The sequence below is a fragment of the Magnolia sinica genome, chromosome 7 (genome assembly GCF_029962835.1).
Source record: "Magnolia sinica isolate HGM2019 chromosome 7, MsV1, whole genome shotgun sequence".
Lineage (NCBI taxonomy): Eukaryota > Viridiplantae > Streptophyta > Magnoliopsida > Magnoliales > Magnoliaceae > Magnolia > Magnolia sinica.
The window spans coordinates 81,266,545-81,289,052 of record NC_080579.1 but is presented as its reverse complement, the minus strand read 5'-3'; the positions used below and the strand labels follow the sequence as shown (position 1 = coordinate 81,289,052).

The 22,508-nt window shown below is 39.3% G+C and overlaps 1 protein-coding gene across 2 annotated transcripts in view; it reads left to right on the top strand.

Annotated features, from left to right (window-relative positions):
- Positions 1-4,630: 4,630 nt before the first annotated feature.
- Positions 4,631-22,508, top strand: part of LOC131251539 (phosphoglucomutase, cytoplasmic 1) — a 37,876-nt gene continuing 19,998 nt past the window's right edge. The window contains exons 1-6 of one of the 2 annotated variants that reach the window (XM_058252295.1): positions 4,631-4,767; positions 4,856-4,968; positions 8,051-8,132; positions 12,988-13,043; positions 13,849-13,962; positions 14,058-14,120. In XM_058252295.1, coding sequence (XP_058108278.1) covers positions 4,888-4,968; positions 8,051-8,132; positions 12,988-13,043; positions 13,849-13,962; positions 14,058-14,120 — 396 coding nt within the window. In that variant the 5' untranslated portion in view covers positions 4,631-4,767; positions 4,856-4,887. The remainder of the gene's footprint in view (positions 4,768-4,855; positions 4,969-8,050; positions 8,133-12,987; positions 13,044-13,848; positions 13,963-14,057; positions 14,121-22,508) is intronic. The other variant, XM_058252296.1, reaches the window with a different exon arrangement.

Sequence of the window (22,508 nt, the reverse complement as noted above, 5' to 3'; positions counted from 1 at the left end):
ACACATCATGGTGGGACCTACACAACTTGCTAACATTGAGTGATATTAGCACCGACCGATACGATTCCATCTAGCCTACTTCCAAGCTTTTCCACTCTTCCCAAACATGGAGTGGAATTGGCACGGGACGAGATGCAATTCCATCCCACCTAAGCTCATCTAATCCAGCCGGCCAAACAGGCCCTTAGGGTGTATCTTAATGTTTCCATAGTGTTTATTTGCCATTCAATATGTTAATAAGATCACGAAGGAAGGGTCAGATGAAAGGAAAAACTAATATCAGCTTAATTCAAAACTTTTGTCAATCACCACCATTTCCTACAATATGGTCCACCTGATAATTGAATTTGATTTATTTTTTGGATAATGCCTTAAATTGATTTGGAAAAACAAATGACTAGGAAGGATACATAATACACACAAGGTGAGCCCATGATAAGGGTTGTACTATCTTGGGTGAGCCGTGTGTCTCACCTAACCCGCTCCCTCTCTCAGAGGCGTGGTTTGGGTGGATCTCCGGATCCACTAAGGCTAGTGGATCCCTAACCGTGGGCCCACTATGATAAATTTGTCTTATATCTATGTGGTTTATCAGTTTCCAAAAATTATTTTGGTATATAATTAAAAAAATTGAAGTAATTCAAATATCAAGTGGACTATAACATAGGATACAATGGTAATCAATCATTAACAATTTATTAGGGGTCACAAAAGTTTTGGATCAAGCTGATATTTGTGTAGTCTCTTCATTTGGATCTTGGTGACTTGTTACAAGGTCAAATGACCAAAAAACATTTCGGGGGCTCCGATGAAATTTTTAATGGTGGGGATTCAATTACTATTTTTTCTTATGGTATGATTCACTTGAGATTTAGATCTGCTTGATTTTTGGGATGATAGAGTAAAATAAGTTTTCATAATGGATAGACGGTGTGTATATATGGCATATACATCAAAGTAGCCCCCACTGCCCCCGCAGTTAGGGATCCACTGACCTGGGTGGATGACGGGACCCACCCAAACCGGCTCGTCTCTCGGCTCCTCTCCATCCACGAGATACGTGGCAGGGTGATGTTACACTTGATGGCTACTTTTTTAGAAAGTAAGCACAACCTTGTACGTTTTCTACGGGTAAGCCCTCTGCATATACGACCGTTAACTGTTTTTTCAACTGTCATTTTGATGGCATAAGATCAATGGATAGGTGGTTTTTTTTTTTTTTTAAATCCATAACTTCTAAGACATAAACCTTCATACAGGTGGACCTGATTTTCTATTCCCTGAAGTAGAAAATGCACCCTCTGTCATGGATTAGCTACTGACAGGTTGAGTGAATTGATATCATCAAGTTCTACGGACTCCACTATAATACGTGTGTTGTATACACACTTTTAATCCACTCAAAAGAGATCATTCATTTGCAGAGATATTTTTAGGGCATGAGCTAAAGATTGAGGTAGATTCAAAGCTAAAATGAGCCCACCATAGAAAACAGCAGAGAGAGTGAACCACGGGTAAAACCTTTATTAGGTACACCATGATGGTTATTTGAAATCTAATATACCCTTAATATGATACAAGATTAACAAAAGTAAAATGCAAATATCATCTTGATCAAAAACTTCTATAACCCTTAGAAATTTTTAATGAGGGCATCACTCTTCCTACTGTTTTTTATGGTTGGTTTACTTGAGCCTTGAATCTGATTCATTGTTTTACTTATGTCTTAAAATTATTTCTACAAATGAATGGACGGTGTGGATACAAAACATATATTGTGGTAGAGCTTATAAAACTCACATTCACGTTTCCTATGTCCCAACCAACCCGGCTCATCCGCATCATCGCAGCTGCTGGAAAGTAGACTTGCGCTGCTATACTTTGCACACGTACGTGGCAAAGAACCTAATCTAGGCAGCAAATCAACGGGCCATGTGGTTAGGCCAGGATCACATATATAAAAGAACCGTACGGCTAAAAAGCCAACAAAATATCACACCGTGGACGTCCACAGTGACCTGACCGGTCGGACTTGATTAGGTGACATGCCAGAAATGGATCTACCCATCTTTGATGATGGCACGTAATCTGTCCATGGTGGTGAGGGCATTGGCAGAGTCACCACGCAATTAGTGTACCCGACCCATATGCTGATTTAACTTGTTGATTCTTTAATCATGAAACTTAAACCATCAGTCTACTTGATTGGAAGTGGATTGGCGGGTGTACCACACACCAACTATAGCGGGTGTTTAGTAAGTTCCGTGAGTAAGGGTGTATACGAATGTAGTTACTACGGCTTGACTCAAAAAGCTTGATTCCACTCTGTTCGAAGTTAAGTTTGAGCCGAGTTGAATTGATTGTTTGAGCTCAAAAAAAATTTCGAACCGAGTATGAGCTTTCCCAAGCTCGACTTAACTTAGATCGAACCTCAACTCGAATCGAACTAGTTTAGAAACTCGGTTACTTTGATATTAATGTTGCTCACCAAGTGTTTGAAGAGACGGTTACTTTGATATTAATGTTGCTCACCAAGTATTTGAAGAGATGACTCAACGAAGTGTCGGCTAGTGGCAAGGAGGGTATGTATATGAAATAAATACCATTTTCTTTGATTTTGATGTTGCCAATAAGGTGTTTGATGGAATACTTGTAAATAGCTACTGTTGTTTTACATACAGTGAGAATTTAAAAGTACACTACATGTGTTTGTAAAGATGCCGCAGAAACTCGATTTTGGCTTGAACTAGCCCAAACTGCTTACTGAATTGAGCCGAGTTGGCCAGTTAGGCTTGAGGACTCAGTCGAGCTAAGTTCAAACTGGGGTCAGTTAGTGGCTGAGCTGAGTTGAGCTGAGGTCAACTCAACTCGGTGTACACCCCTATCTATGAGTCCCATCGTGAGGTATGTGTTATATTCAAATTGTCTACCCGTCTAGCTAAGGCTTCTACCAAAAAAAAAAGAAGAAGATAAAACTAAAAATCAAGTAGACCAAATTGCAAAAAGCAGTGGGGATTTGAACTGCTAGTATTGAAATCCTTTAGGAGTCAATGAAGTTTTGGATTAATATGATATTTGTTTTTCTTCTTCATTCACGTCATTATAACTTATGACAAATTTGATGGAAAATATACATTATATTGGGCCTCGTGAATGTTTCAACAGTGAAAATCACTATCACGGGTGCTATGTGTGGTGTGATCCAGTTGGGCATTGGATATTATTTAATTTTAGATCATGCTGTAAGATGATCTCCACAAATATGAACGGTATGGATATAATAAATACATCACTCTAGGGCTACGCAACTTTGATCTCCTTTGAACCGTTTGCTGGTGTGTGGTACACCATCCAATCCTGACTGATTAGCGTTTCTGTCCCCTCACACATGCTCCAATCAACCAGCATTTGCGGCGCGTGCCAAGCGAACCACATGGGGGAGACCCGGCTGGGAACGGCTACATCGGCTACCCGCATGAAACGGAAGCGGATTGACTGGTCCACCGCACACATCAGCTATAAAGCTGGTGTAGGTACGTGTCGTGCCAAGACGAGCGCTGACCCTCTTCCAGCTCCAAGTTGTACCAACGGTTCAAATGAGATCAAAATTACATGGACCCACCGTGATGTATTTATTATATCCACACCGTTCATCTATTTTTGAGGTTATTTTAGAGCATTATTTAAAAAATAAATAATATCCACAGACCAACAGACCGCACCACAAGCAGCGGGGATAATGATTTTCACCTAAGTAAAGGTTATTTTCCATCCAATCTGTTCATAAGGCCACCAAGATTTGGATGAAGAGGAATAAAATTTTCATATTGATCCAAAACTTCCGGGACCCCTAAAAGGGTTTCAATGGTAGATGTTCAATCCCCCACTGCTTTTTGCAGTGTGGTCCACTTGATAGTTAGGTCTATCTTAATTTTCTTCTCCAGCCTTAAGGCTAACTCGCCAAATGGATGGACGGTTTGGATATAACACATACCTTATGATGAGACTCACAGAACTTGCTGACTTAAATAAACCAGCTATATAGCTGGTGTATGTACACCAAGGCAATCCGCTTCCGTATAAAACCTACAGGTCAGTGGGATCGTAAAATCCGCTCCGTTCATCAGGTGTTAATCATTATTTTTTCCGTACACACAAAGTAATCGTGATTAAGAACCTCATAGGGTCATACCAATGGGAGCAATGTTTCCAATATTCTCTTCATCCTATTGATATACACCTGATTAACGGGTCTGATTCTCACCATGGTGGCCCACACACTAACCTACGGTTGGCGTCCCATTTCAATTGTTCCATCTGGTCTGGACCATCTTATCGGTGGATCTAGCCGATTTTTGGCTTGAGGCCGAACAACCTGATAGGCCGAGGCACCGAGCAGATGTAAAAATCTACACGGTGTTCCCCACAGACGTAAAACAGATGCCAGTCCGTTGCAATTCTAAAGAAAAATCAAATCTTCACGAAGGTTACGAAGGTTTTGTTGGTGTGACCCACCTGAGTTTTGGATCATACTGATTTTTAGAATCCTGTCCTGTTGTGGTCTTTCAAAACAGATGGACGGAGTGGATTTATGACCTACATATCTGTGGACCCCAACCGTCCAGGCACATGCAATCCGCTCCCTTCTGCTCTTGCTCTACACGTGTCAGTCTCCCTGTCTCAGTCTCTTTCTCTCTTTGAGACACTCGTTGCATCTCTCCTCAATTTTCTATCTGTCGCTTCACTTCCAAGCATCATCACACAAAAGTGCGTGATTGCCCTTCTCTTCTTCTTCCTTATCCTGCGCTCACCCTTCCCTGTTATCGTACGCACTTCTCTCTTCTATTTTCTACAGGATCCAGATCTGAAAGAAAGAAGAAGGAAGAGATGGTGATGTTCAAGGTTTCCTGCAAACAGACCTCTCCTTTCGATGACCAAAAGCCCGGAACTTCCGGTCTCAGGAAAAAGGTCTCTCTCTCCCTCCCTCCCTCGCCTGCATTCTCTTTCTTGAATCTTGAGATCTTTTTTATTTCCAGATCACTCGTTCTTCATTTTGCTACTGTTTGGAGCTTTCTTTCTTCGTGATGGTTTTGATTTTATACGCTGTTCGTGGTATGAATTTGATTACGAATCTGTTTTTATTTGAAATCGAATCGATCTGATTGCTGTTTCTCTCGATATGGTGGTTGCATTTCCTTGGAAGCTTCGTGAAATGATATGGTTGTATCTGTTTGCGTTGGAATTCGGATACAATCCAGCTGAGAACCGTCGGATTAGAGAGATCGGATGTTTTCTCTCTGATTTGTAGTTCAGATCACGGCAATCCCGCACAGTTTATGAGTTTGGCTGACTGGGAGTTTGTATACAACCAGATGTGCTGGATCGTTCCTTGTGATCTTGTTATCTGTTTGTTCTTTGTTCCGTTTAGCAGTTGCATTTCGTTTTAGGGAAAATGCGGGGGTTTTTATTTTTTCTGTGGAATTACCGAGATTTTAGACCTCTGGGCCACCCAATTTAGATTAGCCATGCTCTATCTGATTGGGGCTGTTCATCTGGTGGGCCCCGATGCTGATCACTACCGTTGCAAAATCCTACTGGTTGGATAATCTGATGGGTGTCACTGTGGCTTGTGAGTGGACAGTTGAAGCTACTAAGATGCAGTTTGTGTCCATGATCTGGGTGATTATGATTGTCCAATCAGTGCAGGTTTTGCACAGTGGGCCATTAGATACAGGCCACATCAGAGGTATGGCTCTGGCTGCCGAAGCAGTACCTCATGTTCTGTAGATGGATCGCGAGACTACGAATATGGGCCAGATGGACGACTATATTGGTAAATTGTAGCAGGATTCTAAAATATGACCCCAAATAGCTGGGATAAGCCTATGACGATGATGATGATTTTCATTTTGTTGATTGCTTATGACCAATATTCATATTCATGAAATTGAATACATATTTGCTATTTATTTCAATCAGGTGGCTGCATTTTTTCTTCTAGTTTATCTGTTTTATTTATTTATGTTCTTTTATTTATTTGTTTATTTTTTATACCTTTTGATAGTCACGATAACTTTTTCTCTCAAAAAAAAAAAAAAAATCAACTTTTTGTGATGCATTGCCATGATATTTGTCCTTTCATATGTCTGTTTTCAAAACTATATTATTGATATTGCTCCTTGTCTTGCCCTTTTTGATAAATTTGGTAGCAATTAACGTTTGACCTCAATTTTGTGATGTTTTCATTTTAGTTGCCAGGCAACAGGTCTGGAATCTAGATTGAAGTGTCTTGTAATTATGTCACAAGATTATTCTAGTTCGTGTCTAGATTTTAGGGATACTGCTTTCTCTTGGTCATTGCACTTTTTATTGGTCATGGATCTTGATATATCAAGATCACAGAAAGGAAAATTATAGCATAATTTTCTAGGGGATGGGTCCTGAATTAGTTTTTGGTTGGACAGGTGGTACGTGGATTCCCCCTTAATGAGTGGTTTTGGCCCTTTTTAGTTTGGCCCCGGCAAGGACCGTTTGATTGCAGCGGCACTATCAAATGAAGAAGGGAGGGTGATATGGGTCTTAATTTTCAGAGGAATACGTAGAGGGGAAGAGATTGATGAGGTCGTCAACCTTCTGGAAGTATTAAATCAAGCTCAAGTTGATGGAAGATCTCTTGACAACTGGGTGTGGCCGTGTGGGTCCCATCCAAGACAAACCAATTCATGATCAAATCCTTCTACAATGCGATCTTGTTGAAATCCATTCTGGAGTACTTTGATCCTCTCAGCTTCATTTGGAATGATAAGGGACCGTCCCAAGTGCTGGTGAAAAATAAGATCCTGAAGATAGACAAGTTGAGGAAAAGGAATATAAAAATCCCCAATGGATGCCCCATGGGCCTTAAGGAAGCTGAATCTGTTGACACTTTTTTTTTTTTTTTTAGCATTACCCTTTTGTCCTATAAATTGGGTGCTTGCTATGGGGATTGGAGAGTTTTTGAACAAAACTGGCTAATCCTGCAAAAATGGTTGAATTCCTAAAGGCTTGGCAAGGGGAGGCTGTGGATGTGAGATCAGATCCTTGCCATGAAAGATTGTGGTGCAAGCAGTGTGGCAGGAATGTGATAGCCGGTGCTTCCATGAAAATGCTAGCCTGGCCTATGTGATATAGTTAAAATCAAGCACTCTGTTGTAGAGTGGGTCCAAGTTCATGGGGCAGCTCGGGTGGATTTTTGCAGGATCTTTCTTTGATGTTGAGTTGAAGTTTGCTGCTTGGGGCAGTTTAGGGGGATTTTCAGGGTTTTCTTTCTTTTGGGATGACTGCTTGTAATCTATTTGTTCCTTTTCTGATTTTTTGAGTAAAATCTTCAGAATCCTTAATAAAAATTTGTATGATTTAAGTGGCGAACATGACGTTTCAGGATGTCAGATGTCATCTAATTTGACCTGTATAGATCAGGTGTCCATTGCCACTAAAGACTTGGTCACACAGTTGAGTGATTGGAACCATGAGACCCACCATTATTCACCTTAAAATGCATTTTCTGGAAGATCATAACCATCCAGTTGATGGACCTTAATGCAGCCTATGAACCTTCTTTTCTTCTATATGTTCATTTGGACTATTGATCAGACTGTCAGGGTCGCCCAAAAGTTGTGTGGAATTTGGATTGTGGGTTATCAAAGGTAGAGCCCACCTAATGGGGTTGGGATCAGCCAACTGCTCTTCTGCATGTTCAAGGTTATTTTTGCCTGGCTAAACCCTGTTTAATATTTTATTGGTTAAGCACCATGAGAAGAGAAAATGAATAGTCTATTCTTAATTGGGAGTCAACAGTTGACCGTGTCTTGTGATGTCAAAGCTTCCAATAACTATATTTTTTCTTAAACAAAAACATGATTTGATTATTCGTTCCTCATTTCCTTTTTCTTTTTGCTAATCAACTACCTTCTTTTTTATTGGTTGTCATACTGGGGTTAAAACCTTTGACCTCCACGACACTTTGTGGTGTTTAAATAGATCTACAATGACATGGTATCTTCATTTTCAGGTATCAGTGTTTAATCAGCCCAACTACTTGGAGAACTTTGTTCAATCAACTTTCTATGCCCTTTCAGCAGACAAAGTGAAAGGTAGGATTTCTATTTGTTTAGATTTCCAGTTTTCTTCTCATGCATAAACACAATACTTATTCTTAAATTAGCTTCTTGTGGTTCGGTGTATTTTAACGGCTACTAAAATTTGAAATATTTGTACAATTTACCAGGTTTAGCCATTTTGCTTGCCCCTTGTTTTTCATCAACAATAGTTTAAGCTAAGGACCCTTTGGCATCTGTACTAATAAGAGCTTATTTGCTTATTTCTAAAAAAAATGTCTTATTTTGAAAATAGGCTGTTTGGTAAAGCTATAGTTTCACGTTTTAATTTTTTAAACTAGCAAATAAGCTCTTATATTTAAGTAATGCAGCTCTCTCTCTCTCTCTCTCTCTCTCTCTCTCTCTCTCTCACTCACTCTCTCTCTCTCTTAAAGAAGCTTATTTAGCTTAAGCAAGTAGGCGTTTATGGCTTTATGTATTTTGTGAAAATACCAAAATTGTGCCCTTAAAACCTCTTTGCTATCTCTCTATTCCACTTGAAGGTGGGGCCTCACATGATGAATGATCCACATCAAGGTGGGCCCACAGAATGCATGTATCACAACAAAGGTGGCTCGGACATGATGGATGGCCCACATCAAAGTATCCTTATCAAGTGGGCCTTACCTGATGGATGGTCCACATCAAAGGTGGGACCCACATGGTGGATCCACAAAGCTTAAAAAAAGGTGGGCCCATTTGTTGGGTGGTTGACATTGAATGTGGATCCACAAAGCTTCAAAAAAAGTTGGGTCCCTATGATGGACAATTGACATCAAAGGTGCGCCCACATGATGAATGACTCATATTGAAAGTGGGCCTTCACATGATGAATGGTCCACATGAACATCAAAGTATGCCCCGCATGATGGACGCTCCACATCATGGGCTCCACTTGATGGATGACCCACATCAAGGTGGGCCCCACATAATGGGCAGTCCATGTCAAAGGTCGGCCCCTAATGATGAATGGTCCACATCCAAGGTGGGCCCTACATGATGGACGGCCTAGTTTGAAGGTTTGGCCCACATGATGGACGGTCCACATCAAAGGTGGCTCCACATGATGGACGATCCACATCTAGTGTTTGATATGAAGGATGGCCAGCATCCAAGGTGAGAAGCATAAGGGGGCGTGCTTGCTTGAGATGGACTTGTGGTAATTTTTAAAAATGATAGCAACTACCTCTAAAAAAAGCTCTTATTTGAATATTTTACCAAACATACTTCAAATAATAGCTTTTTTGGGTTATAAAAAAGTGATTTTACCAAATGAACTTATTGGAAAACAAGTATTAAAACAAAAGTCTTAATTCTCTAGCTCTTATTAGAGTAGCTCTTATTGGATTAGATAAGAGATGCCAAATGGGCCCTAAAAGTTGCTAGTGTATATTATATAAGGTTATTTTGAATTTCTGCATCTACTGATTTCTGAGCAAAATGTCCATTTTATATTCTCAAAACTGTGCAACATCTGACTTACACGTATTGGTGTTGGACGTATGTGGGTGTCAAACCTAGTGGCTTTTAAAATTTAGATATGGTAACAGGTCCTTAAAAAATATATTTAAATATACAAATTATATTTTAATATTATGTTCTTGGAGCCCGCCTTGGAATGAGTGCTGGAAGCTAATCGTCGGCAATAGCTCTATGGAGAATCTGGTAACCTCTAGGACTGGAAGTGTTGTGCATGATGATAAAGCGGAAATTGGATTGATTTGTTTGTCCTAGTGTGGATTGGCTTTTTTATCGGGCTGCATTGGGAGTGATGAAGTTAGGGGTTAATCTCTTCTGCAAAGAGTTGAATGGGCCTCTAATTCTAGGAGATAAGAGTGCCATAGCTTGGTTGTGTGGGTCTTGCACCTCTCCTTTGAGATGTATTTACATGATCAATAAGATGACCCTTATGCAATGATCACTTCCTTATAGCCTTGTTGATTTTGTTGGTTTTGTTCTTCTTCTTCTTCGTTGATAACAAAACAATTATTGAAGTAACAAACAATTATTAAAGGCCCAAGTGGAATCGAAAATACAATAATCAATTAAGGCAATGGTGATAGGAGTCCTGTATATTGTGGAGAGTGTGTTGAATATTTTGCACATATCAACAGGGAGGTTAATGAGGAGGTGGATTTCCTTGTGAAATTGGGAGCTGCATTCCCAGAGTTTCTGTTATCATGAAAGAAGTTGCCTATTGCTATTGTGGTTTCATCCTAATCTCCCCTCGTTTTCTTTGGTTCTTCTCCTGAGTGAGAAGTGCTCATTTTGAGTTTCAGTTGCTTTCCGGGGTGCTGTGTTAGCCCTGTATGTAGTTGTGTTATCCCAGATCAATTTTTTCAATAAAGAGTTCATCATTCAAGAAAAAGAAAAGAAGAAGAAGAAGAGATAGGAGACCTCTATGCAAATAAGGGGCCTATGGGCCCCTTCCTTAGCAAAGGAATCAGTGATATAGTTAGCCTCCCTAGGGATTTGGTGGAAGGAATATCCAATGATAAAGTTACTCTTTAGCGGATATGCTGGATAAGGATAATGTCACTAGAAATGAGCATAGTGTTACTCGCCATCTTTGCTATAATGATTCCTGCATTGCTTTTTCTTAAAAAAATTTTGTTTTATCAATAAAAATCAGGTCTGCACAAACGTTATAGAATATCACCCTTTGATGAGAGATATGAGCAAGTGGCTTCAAGAAAACTAGTTTTTCCCAAGTTATATTCAGCCAGTAAGCAAACAACAAATCCATGGGTATTTGAACCCAAATGTCCGGGAAAAAGCAGAATATTGATGGAAAGTGCATTGAGACTGTTATGGAAAACAGATCTGGAAACACATACGCATGTGCACGCGCGCGCACACGCACACTCCAAGGGCCCACTGGATGCAGGGCAATAAAAAAAGAGCCCAACTCATTTTCTGTTATAGAAGGGAGGACCTTTATACGGTGGACATATGGCTAGGAAAAATTATCATCATCTTCGTCTAAATCTAAGCCTTATACCAACTAATTGGGGTCGGCTACATGAATCCTGTTGTTCCATTCCACTCTATCAATGGCCAAAACTTCAGTTGGACCATAGCTCATCAAATCTTTCTTACCACCTGCACCCATATCCTTTCGGGTCTTCCTGTCCCCTTTTAGAGCCTTCAACTTGCACCAACTCACTCCTAACTGGCAGTCTTTGTGCCTTTGTACTGTGGACATATACTGGAAGAAATGTTGCTTGGAAAAACCAAAGATGTTGGCTGAAAAGTGGAATTTCTCCCATTATTCTGGTGCCATTCTTGGTCTGATGGCATTAACCTTGGGTGTCGGTGTGCCACACATTTGCTAATGTGGCATAGTTTCCGGTGACGTGAAGGTTGAACTGTCCCAACTCCTAAAATCCCTAGCCAAAAAATGTGGCTTATATGACCTTCAGGTGGACCAAGATTGTCAGATCCGGTTCTTCATCTCTTTTCCAGCAGTGCAGTACCAAGACAGGTTTTGCCACCTGTCTTATCAGGCAGAAATAAACAGAAATGTATTTTGCCTGGCATAAATGGGCATAAGTTTTAATTAGTCATATGTTAAAACTCGAAAAAAGTGACCATTAAAAATACAAAGTTTATCATGAATAATAATAAGGTAGCCTGATTCATGGGGTTACGTTACACCTGGCCATGGGGAATTTTTGGTGTAGAAACATGTCACCTGTTTTAAGTAAGGTTAGGTTTAAACATATGTGAAACCTAATTAGAGATGATGTACTGTGAAACCTCTGCATTGCAAAAACTCAACAATTGTCATCTCATGTGGCCCTAGCCAGTAGCCACACACTGTGGAACCACGTAAATCCTTTTTTTTTGTGTGTGTGTGTGTGTGTGTGTGTGTGTGTGTTTTTCCTCTCATTTGTTGCTTATCTATGTGTCATTGATATCTGTCAATCTGATATTCCTTTCAAGAATGTCATGCGTATGGTGGGTGAGTCACAACCATCTGGAAAATGGACGCAAATATTATCGGAGCCCTGTCTTTGGTTAAATAATCAAGTTGACCATCCACTGGTGTTGCTGGAATGAGTTTAATATGGTCTCTGATATTTATTGTTTATTTTCTAATTGGATTTGTACAACAACACTGATACCAGCAAGTAATCCCATACTCTTGCAACGTTGAATGTCTAGTACAAGTACTTGCTATCTCATCATACTTTTTACTTGCATTCTTTTAGTGGTTTCTGTCTGTTCATCTTTGATGTGGTTCAAATAACCTCATGTGGGGGTCAACGTCGAAATTGTGTGTCATATTTACTAACCTGGATTTGCTGCTCCCACCAAAAGTCTTGAAATGGTGCTTTTTACCAGAGAAGGCAGTGAGGCAGGCACTTTATTCCATGGAGCATACTTGTCAGACGCGACTCAATTCTAACAGTTTAGACTGTATTGTAAAAAAGACTTGGAAAATTTATATTGTTTGCAGTAATTGTTATTAAATGAGCAAAATGAGGCGGAGACAACCCTTACAAAAACCCCTTTGGTGCATTTGAAATAGATGTGTGTGCACATGCCACTGCTTTCAATATATAGTCTTTACTCTAATGTCATTTTAAGCCCCATGAAGGCACTAATATTTAAGGCATTTTCATTTGAATCTCTCTCCTTTCAGAATATCTGGAACTATTATCCTTTTATTGGAGTGAATGGTCATGAATCGATGATCCCTTTTTTGGAAGGGATCTTTCGCCTTTAATTTTCTTTTCTTTTCCCCCCCTCATTTCATTCTCTCAAGTTTTAGTGTTATGAGATTTAATCACATCTGCATGGGGGTTTGTTCAGTTTTTAATATATAAGCACTTGTTGCATGATGCAGGTGCTACGCTGGTTGTTTCTGGTGATGGCCGTTACTTCTCGAAAGATGCCATTCAGGTACTTCGTATGACAGGGACCTTGCGGTACTTGTTTATTTCTTTCTTCCTCATATAATGACGGGTGTTTGAACATGAATACATGATCTTTTTCTGAATGATTAGAAAGTAGAAACAATCGAAAGATTAATGTTTAACTAGATCCAATATTCGAAAAGCCCTAAAATTTGACCCGACCTGATGAACAGCTGGGGCTGGTTGACTTTTAAGGCTCAGATAAGTCTCTTATTCATCATTTCCCTCAAAAAACTAATTGTAAGCCATGTAGAAAAGCCTTAGCCCCTTGCTCATTGGAATATTCTACCCCAGGTGAGGCTAAACACACCACTATGGTTGGCCCTCCCAACTCTTTACGCTGACTTCTCCAGACTTACTTTATTCATGTACATGGATATGTACATAGGAAGTTAGGAACACATAAATGTGTGCATGCACGCGTGCTTTCCATTCCGCAAGATGAGATAATTACATGCTTCTAATTAGAGATGTTGTTCGTGTTGGTCAATGCAAAACAATTCAGGTTAAACTTTGGAAGCATCTAAAATGCCAATGCTAGGGTTGCATTTTATTTTGTTGGTTTCTCTAGTTAGAGGACAGGCTGGGCCGCTGGGGTTGTTTATTGTCTGCACATGTTGTTTCTGGTTATAGTTTGTGTCCTTTGTTTTATGATTGTTGTATTATTTGGTGGTACCTAACAAAACTTTGATTACCCATAAAAAAAGATGCCAATCTCAGGTCTCTTTCTGGGTGCGTATTAATGACATATGTCCTGTGATGTGGACTCTTTAATTGTTCAAAATTGGCAGATAATAATTAAAATGGCAGCTGCAAATGGAGTAAGACGTGTTTGGGTCGGGCAGAATGGTTTACTTTCCACACCTGCCGTATCGGCTGTCATACGTGAAAGAGTTGGTGCAGATGTAAGTTCCAGTTTTGCTTAGGTCTTAAATATTGTATATCATCTGTTTGGAAAACTAGTTCACGTAAATCTTAAAAAAAATATTTCATATTTCAGGGATCTAAGGCGACGGGAGGTTTTATACTAACTGCAAGTCATAATCCTGGAGGTCCGCACGAGGTATTTGCAAGATTCCCTTTCAAGAATATGTTAATCTCTACCATTGTTCTAAGCGTTGATCTGTACGCTTGGAGTTTTCGAAATCATCATGTTCTCATTTTAAAGACTGCTTAATTATGTTTAGTTAATCATGCATTCACATGACTTAGGATTCATGTATGAGACATTGAGACTACAAGGAATGATTGGAACATGCACAGTTACGAGATCGGACTTGACTCCTCTGATGCAAAATAAAAGTTACTGCTGTTCCATGGGCACGAACAACCTTACCCATAAGTTCACAATAATAATAATAATAATTATTATTATTATTATTTTTGTATCTCATAAGTTTCACCTAATCCACAAATGATGTCAAGTTTACACATCAAAATGAGTTGAATCCCCTGTGATGATCCCCAAATAGATGAACTACACTGATTGAGTCCTTGATGATCACCTCCATGATCCACCAGTCCCTGATAAAAACATCAGCAAAAAAGAAGCCATGCACAACAAGTAATAAGAATTAAACATATTTCCCCAACAATGTAGCACATCACGTGCACACAAATTTACATATGCTTGTAGTGGAAGGAGACTAGTGAAAAGGGGAAAGATATGGGAGAAGTTACCTCAACTTCAGAATAGCTAATGTTGTTCATTTGAATCTTCAGTCCAAGTGGAAGAGCATAGTTGTTTTCTCAGTTCAGTATTGTCACGCCTTGAAATTCAGGTACTGAGTGTGCACCCTCAGACCTAAGTTACGGTCCATGACTCATACACTTAGTGTACTTAGATCAGTGAGTCACATTAGTTAATAGAGGCACAATATAATCTGAATTCTATGTTCCTGTTAACCTCCATCAATACATTTATATCAGCTTAATCCATTCACAAACATTCACCACCACACATCCAAAAAAAATAAAATCAAGAATACAAGTTAAAACTAAATTGAGACTTTTATTAAGTCTTTAGAATCATCAAGTTATTCAAAAATATATAAAAAAAAAAATCTAAATTTGAAGTCATTTTAAAACAGAAATAAAATAATAATAGGAAACACATGTCCCATTTAATTATTCTACTAATCTAACGAAGTAAGCTCGTCTTTGGTTAAATACGGCCACTGATCCTGTGGATCATCCACTGGTTTGGCTTCATGTTCTTGTTCTTGTTCTTGAGTCGTTGTATCTGCTTTAATTCCATTTGTACGGTTTTTCCATCAATAAACCTTCAGCTGGCCAGGCCGAGTGAGTGAACCTATCATGGTTCGTGCACGATACAATTAAAAATAATACATACAAGTAAAGCATTAAAATCAGAAATACAATGCAAATAATGTAATTAAAGCGAATGTTGTGAATGATATTGATGATGCATCAAGTGGGTATAAATAGAAACCATCCACTTGCTTGAGTTGGATATCGACAACCCGCATCTGCACTTAGCAGGCTTCTACCGTTGGTAGCATGGGCAAGGCCCACATCCCCCCCATTGGGCAGGCTTCCACATATAGTGGGCTTCTAGTGGGTACAATGGGCTGTCCCCTAAGTAGTTGTACAAGAGTGTTAATTATGCAAGGCACAAATATTTAATACATCAGAAATCATAATACAATTAATCATATCAACACAACAGTTTATTTTAATCATATGGAGAGGAAACATGTTGGGATTACTCACCTGATGATTTAGGGAGAAATCCGATGGAGCAGATTGGAGAATACCTATAAATAATCCATATGCAGTACACTATAATATTAAAAAAATTAAGTTCATAAAGCATTTGATTTGTTTTGATTACTAATTAAGGTCATACATGAGAGTGATACTTCGGTTTTACAAGATAACATACCTAATAAATAGGGTTTTATCTTATTTATCAGCCAAAAAGGGCAGGCTAGATATCTTATAGGATGACCTACCACATGGATGGCTTGGATCTTGTAATAGCATGCCATGACAATACATAATTTAGCCTATGTATGTTTTGTCCTAAAGATGCATGTACCTTATATAAGTTTTACCGTGCATCCGAATGCTGAAATATATTAAATTATATATATCTAACACACTTTTTTTTATGTGGGTCCTACTTACAGGGATCTGGACTGATTATATTGTTACCACCACTATATTGACCATTGGGAAGAAATTTCAATCCAATCTGAAATCTGTGGGACCCGTAATAACCTAAACGATTAGTGTACAACTACCATTATTTTCTTTCTGTATGGGTCACACACATTTTGGATATGTCCTAAATTTACACTCTTAACCCACAGTAACCCTTCAAATCAAATGGATGGAGTGGATACAATAGATATATCACTGTGGGTCCACAATCTGATGACCCAAGATGGTTTCTAACGTTAGAAACCGCACTTGGTTTCAATGCTGGAAACCAAACTTTATTTTTTTTATACTTGTTTGTTTTTTTAATTTTTTGATAGGTCCCATGATAATCTAAACTATGAGTGAGATGGGTAACCTCCTCATAAATGATGAGTCCAAAAATCTTCTCGAAACAATACTTTTGTGGCCCACACAAATACTCAATGGTGACAATTTAATTTTCACTGTTTAAGGCTCCATGGTCCACGTGAGTTTTCTTTCAAATAAAATTTTCAACCACGTCTCTTATTAAGTGACAAGATTAATAGACGGTACAAATTTGCCACTTACATCAAGAAAGTCCGGCATAGAAGGCCCATCAATCCGGACTAATTCTAGTACCGTAAATAGCTCAAATTCACTTTTGCACGCTGGAGTATTTTTACACCCATTTTATATTATTATATTTTTTTCATGATGGTCTATACATAATATGTGTGCATAAGATCAGCCCTATTCACCATTTTACCAACATCGTTTTAGGACATTGGTAAAACAATGAGGTAAATTCATTATTCTGGTGGGCCATACTACCATGATCAACACCAACCGTTCTTCCACCATTAAAACATATACATTTCTTATTTCAGACCCTCCTAACTGTTTATGTAAGATTCGAGTTGTTCATTGGTCCGCCCAATTATTTTTTAATGGTCAAAATAATTGATATCTCCATCGGAACTTCCTACGGCCCCGATGGATATTCCAACAGTGAATGCATCATGAATTCTATTTTGCATATTATGGCCTACCAAAATGTTAATTTAGCCTAATTTTTGGAAGTTTTCCATATTTTGGTCCTTAGAACCTAATGGACCGAATTGATCGGGCCCCACATGCAAAATAAGTCAAATACGCAATTCAAGTAAAATAAATAAAAAGAACTTACGTGTTTCCTTTTATTTCTTGTTACATGCGTAAGGTGCTCTAAGGTGCATCGTGCATATGCGCGCATATTGATATATGTGCACATGCATTGCACCCATGGTAGATCTACACCGTCCATCACGTAAACCCAAAGCATAATAACATATTTAAAATAAAAATCTAAATTAAAATAAAATAAGTACTACCCTTTGCAAGCCATTCTTCCACTAATCTCTCTCATTTATCTTTTCTCTTATTTTTGTTTTTCTCTTTTTGATCGGCGAGAAATGTCCGTCCTTATAAAGAAAAGAGAGTTACTTGGATAAGACGGATAAGATAATGATGAGGGAGGTTGCAACCGATTTGATCCCCTTTTAAAAAAACAAAATTCTAAAATTTTTAAAATTTTAGGAACCAGAAAAATTTGGAGTTAGTTATTCAATGGACGTTCTTGCCAAACTATATATCAAAGAAGTAGTGCGATTACACGGAATACCTAGTTCTATTGTGTCAGATCGCGACCCTCGTTTTACTTCGTGATTCTGGGCTAGTTTACAGGAAGCCATGGGCATGACTTTAGACTACAACCAAGGTGTCCCAAAACGGTTATGTATCGGCCGTAACGGCCGATACGTAACGGTAACGGTGGTACCCGTTACGCGATACGGGGCCATATCGGCCGAGTCCTTTTTTTGTACACGTAACGGCCGTTACTGACCCGTAACGGCTGTTACGGGCCTAGGAAAAAAAAAAAAGAAAAAAAATTAAAAAAATCTTATCTTTTTCCTTTCTTTTCCTCTTCTTCTTCTCTTTCTTCTTCTTCTTCTTCTTCCTCTTCTCGGCCTGCTACGGCCCTGCTGCGGCTGCGGCTGCGGCCCTGCTGCGACTGCGGCTGCGGCCTCCTCCTCCTCCTCCTCCTCCTTCTTCTCTCTCTCCCTCTCCCTCTCTCTCTCTCTGTTCTTTCCCTCTTTCCCTCTTTTTTCTTCTCTTCTTTCCCTCTTTTTTCTTTTCGGTTTCCCTCTCTCCTTTTTTTTTTTGCAGGCGTAAGCTGTTGTAAGTATGTGTCACGCTGAGACGAGCGCTGACACTCCTCGAGCTCCGAGTTGTACGAACGGTTCAAAGGAGATCAAAGTTTTATGGGCTCCACAGTGATGCATTTATTATATCTACACCGTTCATCTTTTTTAAATATTATTTTAGAGCATTAGCTGAAAAATGAATCGTATCCAAAGATCGTCTGGACCACACCAAAAATAGCAGCGGAGATGATGATTTTCACCGTTAAACAATTCGTAGGCCCACCGTAACATTTATTTTCCATCCAATCTGTTCATAAGGTCAAAAGGACTTGGATGAAGAGGAAAAACAAATTTCATATTGATCTAAAAGTTTTGTGATCCCAAAAAGGTTTTCAATGGTAGATGTTCAATCCCCCACTGCTTTTTGCAGTGTGGTCCACTTGATAATTAGATTAGTATTATTTTTCGTGTCAAGCCTTAAGACGATCTCGTCAAATAAATGGATGGTTTAGATATAACACATTCATCATGGGTGGGGCCCAAAAAACTTTGACTTGTGCTACACTTCACAATCCGAGTCCTGCCTAATTTGAGCCCTTAAAAAATTGTAAAAAAGACATATTAACTTAAAATTTACCAATTAAATAATAAACTGCAATTGCTAACTCACAATGCCAAAATCAAATTATTTGAATAGTTTTAATTGTTATTTTGTGTACTCTTATTTTTTAAAATAGGGCCTTTTGATTTTTTTCATGATTCACTATCCAATAAATGTCCACTAATACATAAGTGGGATAATGACAATAAATTGCATGAATTTGAGGCTAATTTGGGGCATAGATTGGTCCTCCAAGTCAGCCCGAAATTGGCAACGCCATCTACCTGAATTTAATTTCATTTTTTTAAAGAACTACTGGGGGAAAGATATTAAATTGTTCAGTATATAAATTAGATATTTAGAAAATTAAATATATACATTTTGTAGTCAAATTCAGGTTACCTGGTTCAAAAATTAATCAGACAGTCCGATACAGCTTCTCACCAAAGAGTGGACCGTTATACCACCATAAACATGTTCCAATTTATAAATGAATGCATATTTGGAATGCTTAGAATATTCCAGATTTAATACATATTTTTTTAATATTTTTTTGGCAAAATTTTTTTTTACGCCGTTACGGGCCATCACGCCCCCGTATCGCCGTTACGACCCCGTATCCGTATTGGTTTTGGAGGTCACCGTTACGCCAACCGATACTGATACGGGACACCTTGACTACAACACAGCTTATCATCCACAATCTAATGGACAGTCTGAGCGTGTGAATTAAATACTTGAAGATTTGTTACGTGCATGCGCTCTCGATTTCAAAAGAAGTTGGGATGATAACTTACATTTTGCTGAATTTGCTTATAATAACAGCTATCTATGGCTCCGTATGAAGCATTGTATGGACACCCCTGCCGTGCAACTAACTGTTGGATTGAAGTAGGAGAGAGGTTTGATTGGGCCAGATATTGTCCAAGAGGGTTTTGAGAAGGTGGAGCTCATTCGGAAATGACTTTAAGCAACTCAAAGTCGACAAAAGAGTTACGTGGATAACTTAAGACGTGATTTGGAATTTTTAGTGGGGGATCATTTATTCATAAAAGTCTCACTAATGAAGGGTATGATGCGATTCGATACAAAAGAAAAGCTTGCCCCTCGGTTTATTGGACCTTTTGAGGTGTTAGATCGAGTGAGAGCTGCGGCATATAGGCTTGCGCTGCCTCCACAGCTGTCGAGTGTTCACAACGTCTTTCATGTGTCAATGCTAAGGAAGTATGAAAGAGACGCCTCGCATATCATCGATTGGCATGATCTTGAGCTTCAGGAATATACATCTTACATGGAAAGGCCTGTTCGTATTTTAGATCGTAGGGAACGCGTTTTAAGAATCAAGACAGTATCACTAGTCAATGTGTTATGGAATCATCATGGAGTCGATGAAGCATCGTTGGAGCAGGAAGTTGAAATACGCGGGAAGTATCCTCACCTGTTTGAAGAATAGTTTAGGTAAATTTCGAGGACGAAAATTTTCTTTTAGGGGGTTAGAATGTAACAACTCCAAAATTTTCTGGTTCCTTAAATTTTAAAAAATTAAAAATTTTGTTTTTTTAAAGGGGATCAAATCGGTTGCAACCTCCTTCATCATTATCTTATTCGTCTTATTCGAGTAACTCTCTTTTCTTTATAAGGACGGACATTTCTTGCCGATCAAAAAGAGAAAAACAAAAATAAGAGAAGATAAAAGGAGAGAGATTAGTGGAAGAACGGCTTGCAAAGGTTAGTACTTATTTTATTTTTATTTTAATTTTTATTTTAAATATGTTATTATGCTTTGGGTTTACGTGATGGACGGTGTGGATCTACCATGGGTGCAATGCATGTGCACATATATCAATATGTGTGCATATGCACGATGCACCTTGGAGCACCTTATGTATGTAACGGGAAATAAAAGGAAACACGTAAGTTCTTTTTATTTATTTTACTTGAATTATGTATTTGACTTATTTTGCATGTGAGGCTCGATCAATTCGGTTGATTATGTTTCTTTATTTTCCTCGACACGAGGAGGAGTGACGACGCGAAGTACTAGGAGGAACGACGACCGCGTGTCTACAGAACCAAGACCGACAGCTGGAAAAGGAGAGCCTAGTAGAGAACGAGTTACGAACGAAGCAGCGACATCAGTTAATGCCGACGAAGACAATGCGGACTCGGATGTGTCTGGAAACAATTAGGGTTGAAAGTTGGGCGGGTTCAACCCGACCGACCCGACATTGGGTTGGGCTTGGGCAGGATGTATCGGGCTTGGTCTCGGGCTTGGGCCATACAAACACCAACCCGAGAAAACTTGGGTTGGGCTCGGGTTGAGGTCTCGGGTTGCCCGACCCAACTCGAACCCGATCAATATATAGGTTCCTTATAAATTAATTATAATTGAGTGCGGATTCTCTATGTTGAAGGCACGGAAAATTACAATGCCAACGAGTTTCATTGGTCCACGTCATTTATGATGACTCGAGCTAACAAGATACGTTGGATTTCTCTCTCTCAACTAGATTGCTTAATACATAATATGACTTTTAAAGGAGTGGTCCTATATTTTAGCTTGTTTGTTTAGAAGGAAAAAAAAACTTCTTTTCTATAAATAAGTACACATATAATTAATAAAATTATAGGTACAAAAAATAAGACGTGTATTGAAAATATAATAAACTAATGTAATAATGAAAATATTAGTATATATCTACCCGGCCAACCCGACCGAGCCCGCTTGGGTTGGGCTTGGGTTGAGAATTCCCAACCAGAGGTTGGGTTAGGGTTGAGGTATAAGAACCTAGGGTTGGGCTAGGGTTGAGCACCAACTCGACCCAACCCGCCCAACTTTCAGCCCTAGAAACAATGGCTGGAAACTGGTCTTGAATAGAAAGTATAGCCAAAAGACAACAACCTCTACGGGAAGAAAGAGGAATTCCTATCCTACCCTCTTTGTCAGAGGTTACCCACCTTGTTGGCTTCCTATCAACATTTCGAGGGTTTTTGGCCGCGTAGGAGCAGTCATAGATGTGGTAATGTTGAGAGACCGGAGTAATGGTTTGTACCGAGGCTTTGCCCTAGTCCGTATGAGCTCGGAAACAAAGCTGGCTAGGGTAGTCGAGATGCTCCATGGTGTGAGATTTGGGGGGTAATGATGCTAGTCCAGAGGGCCAGATTCGGCCCTAATTACAGAGTTCAAATGAGGAAGTCTTTTTCCTCTGATACCCATAAGGAACCTTTACATATCCCCGCTAGTTCACAAGCTTTAAGATTGAAGGGGCAATCGTTCAGAGATGTCCTCCTACATAGCAACCCAATCTCTAAGGAGAAACCCTCTAACCCCCCAAGGTCTGAGGCGGAAGTCAGTGCTTCGGCCAGATTAGTTCACGAGGAAGCTAAGGAAGAACAGTCGGAGTTCAGCATCACTGTCAACCAGGAGAGATTCAACCAAGCCAGAGCTGAACTGGCTATGACAGTGGTCATCATAACCAAAGAGGGAGCCTCTATATTGGAAGTCAGGGAGTGGATTAGA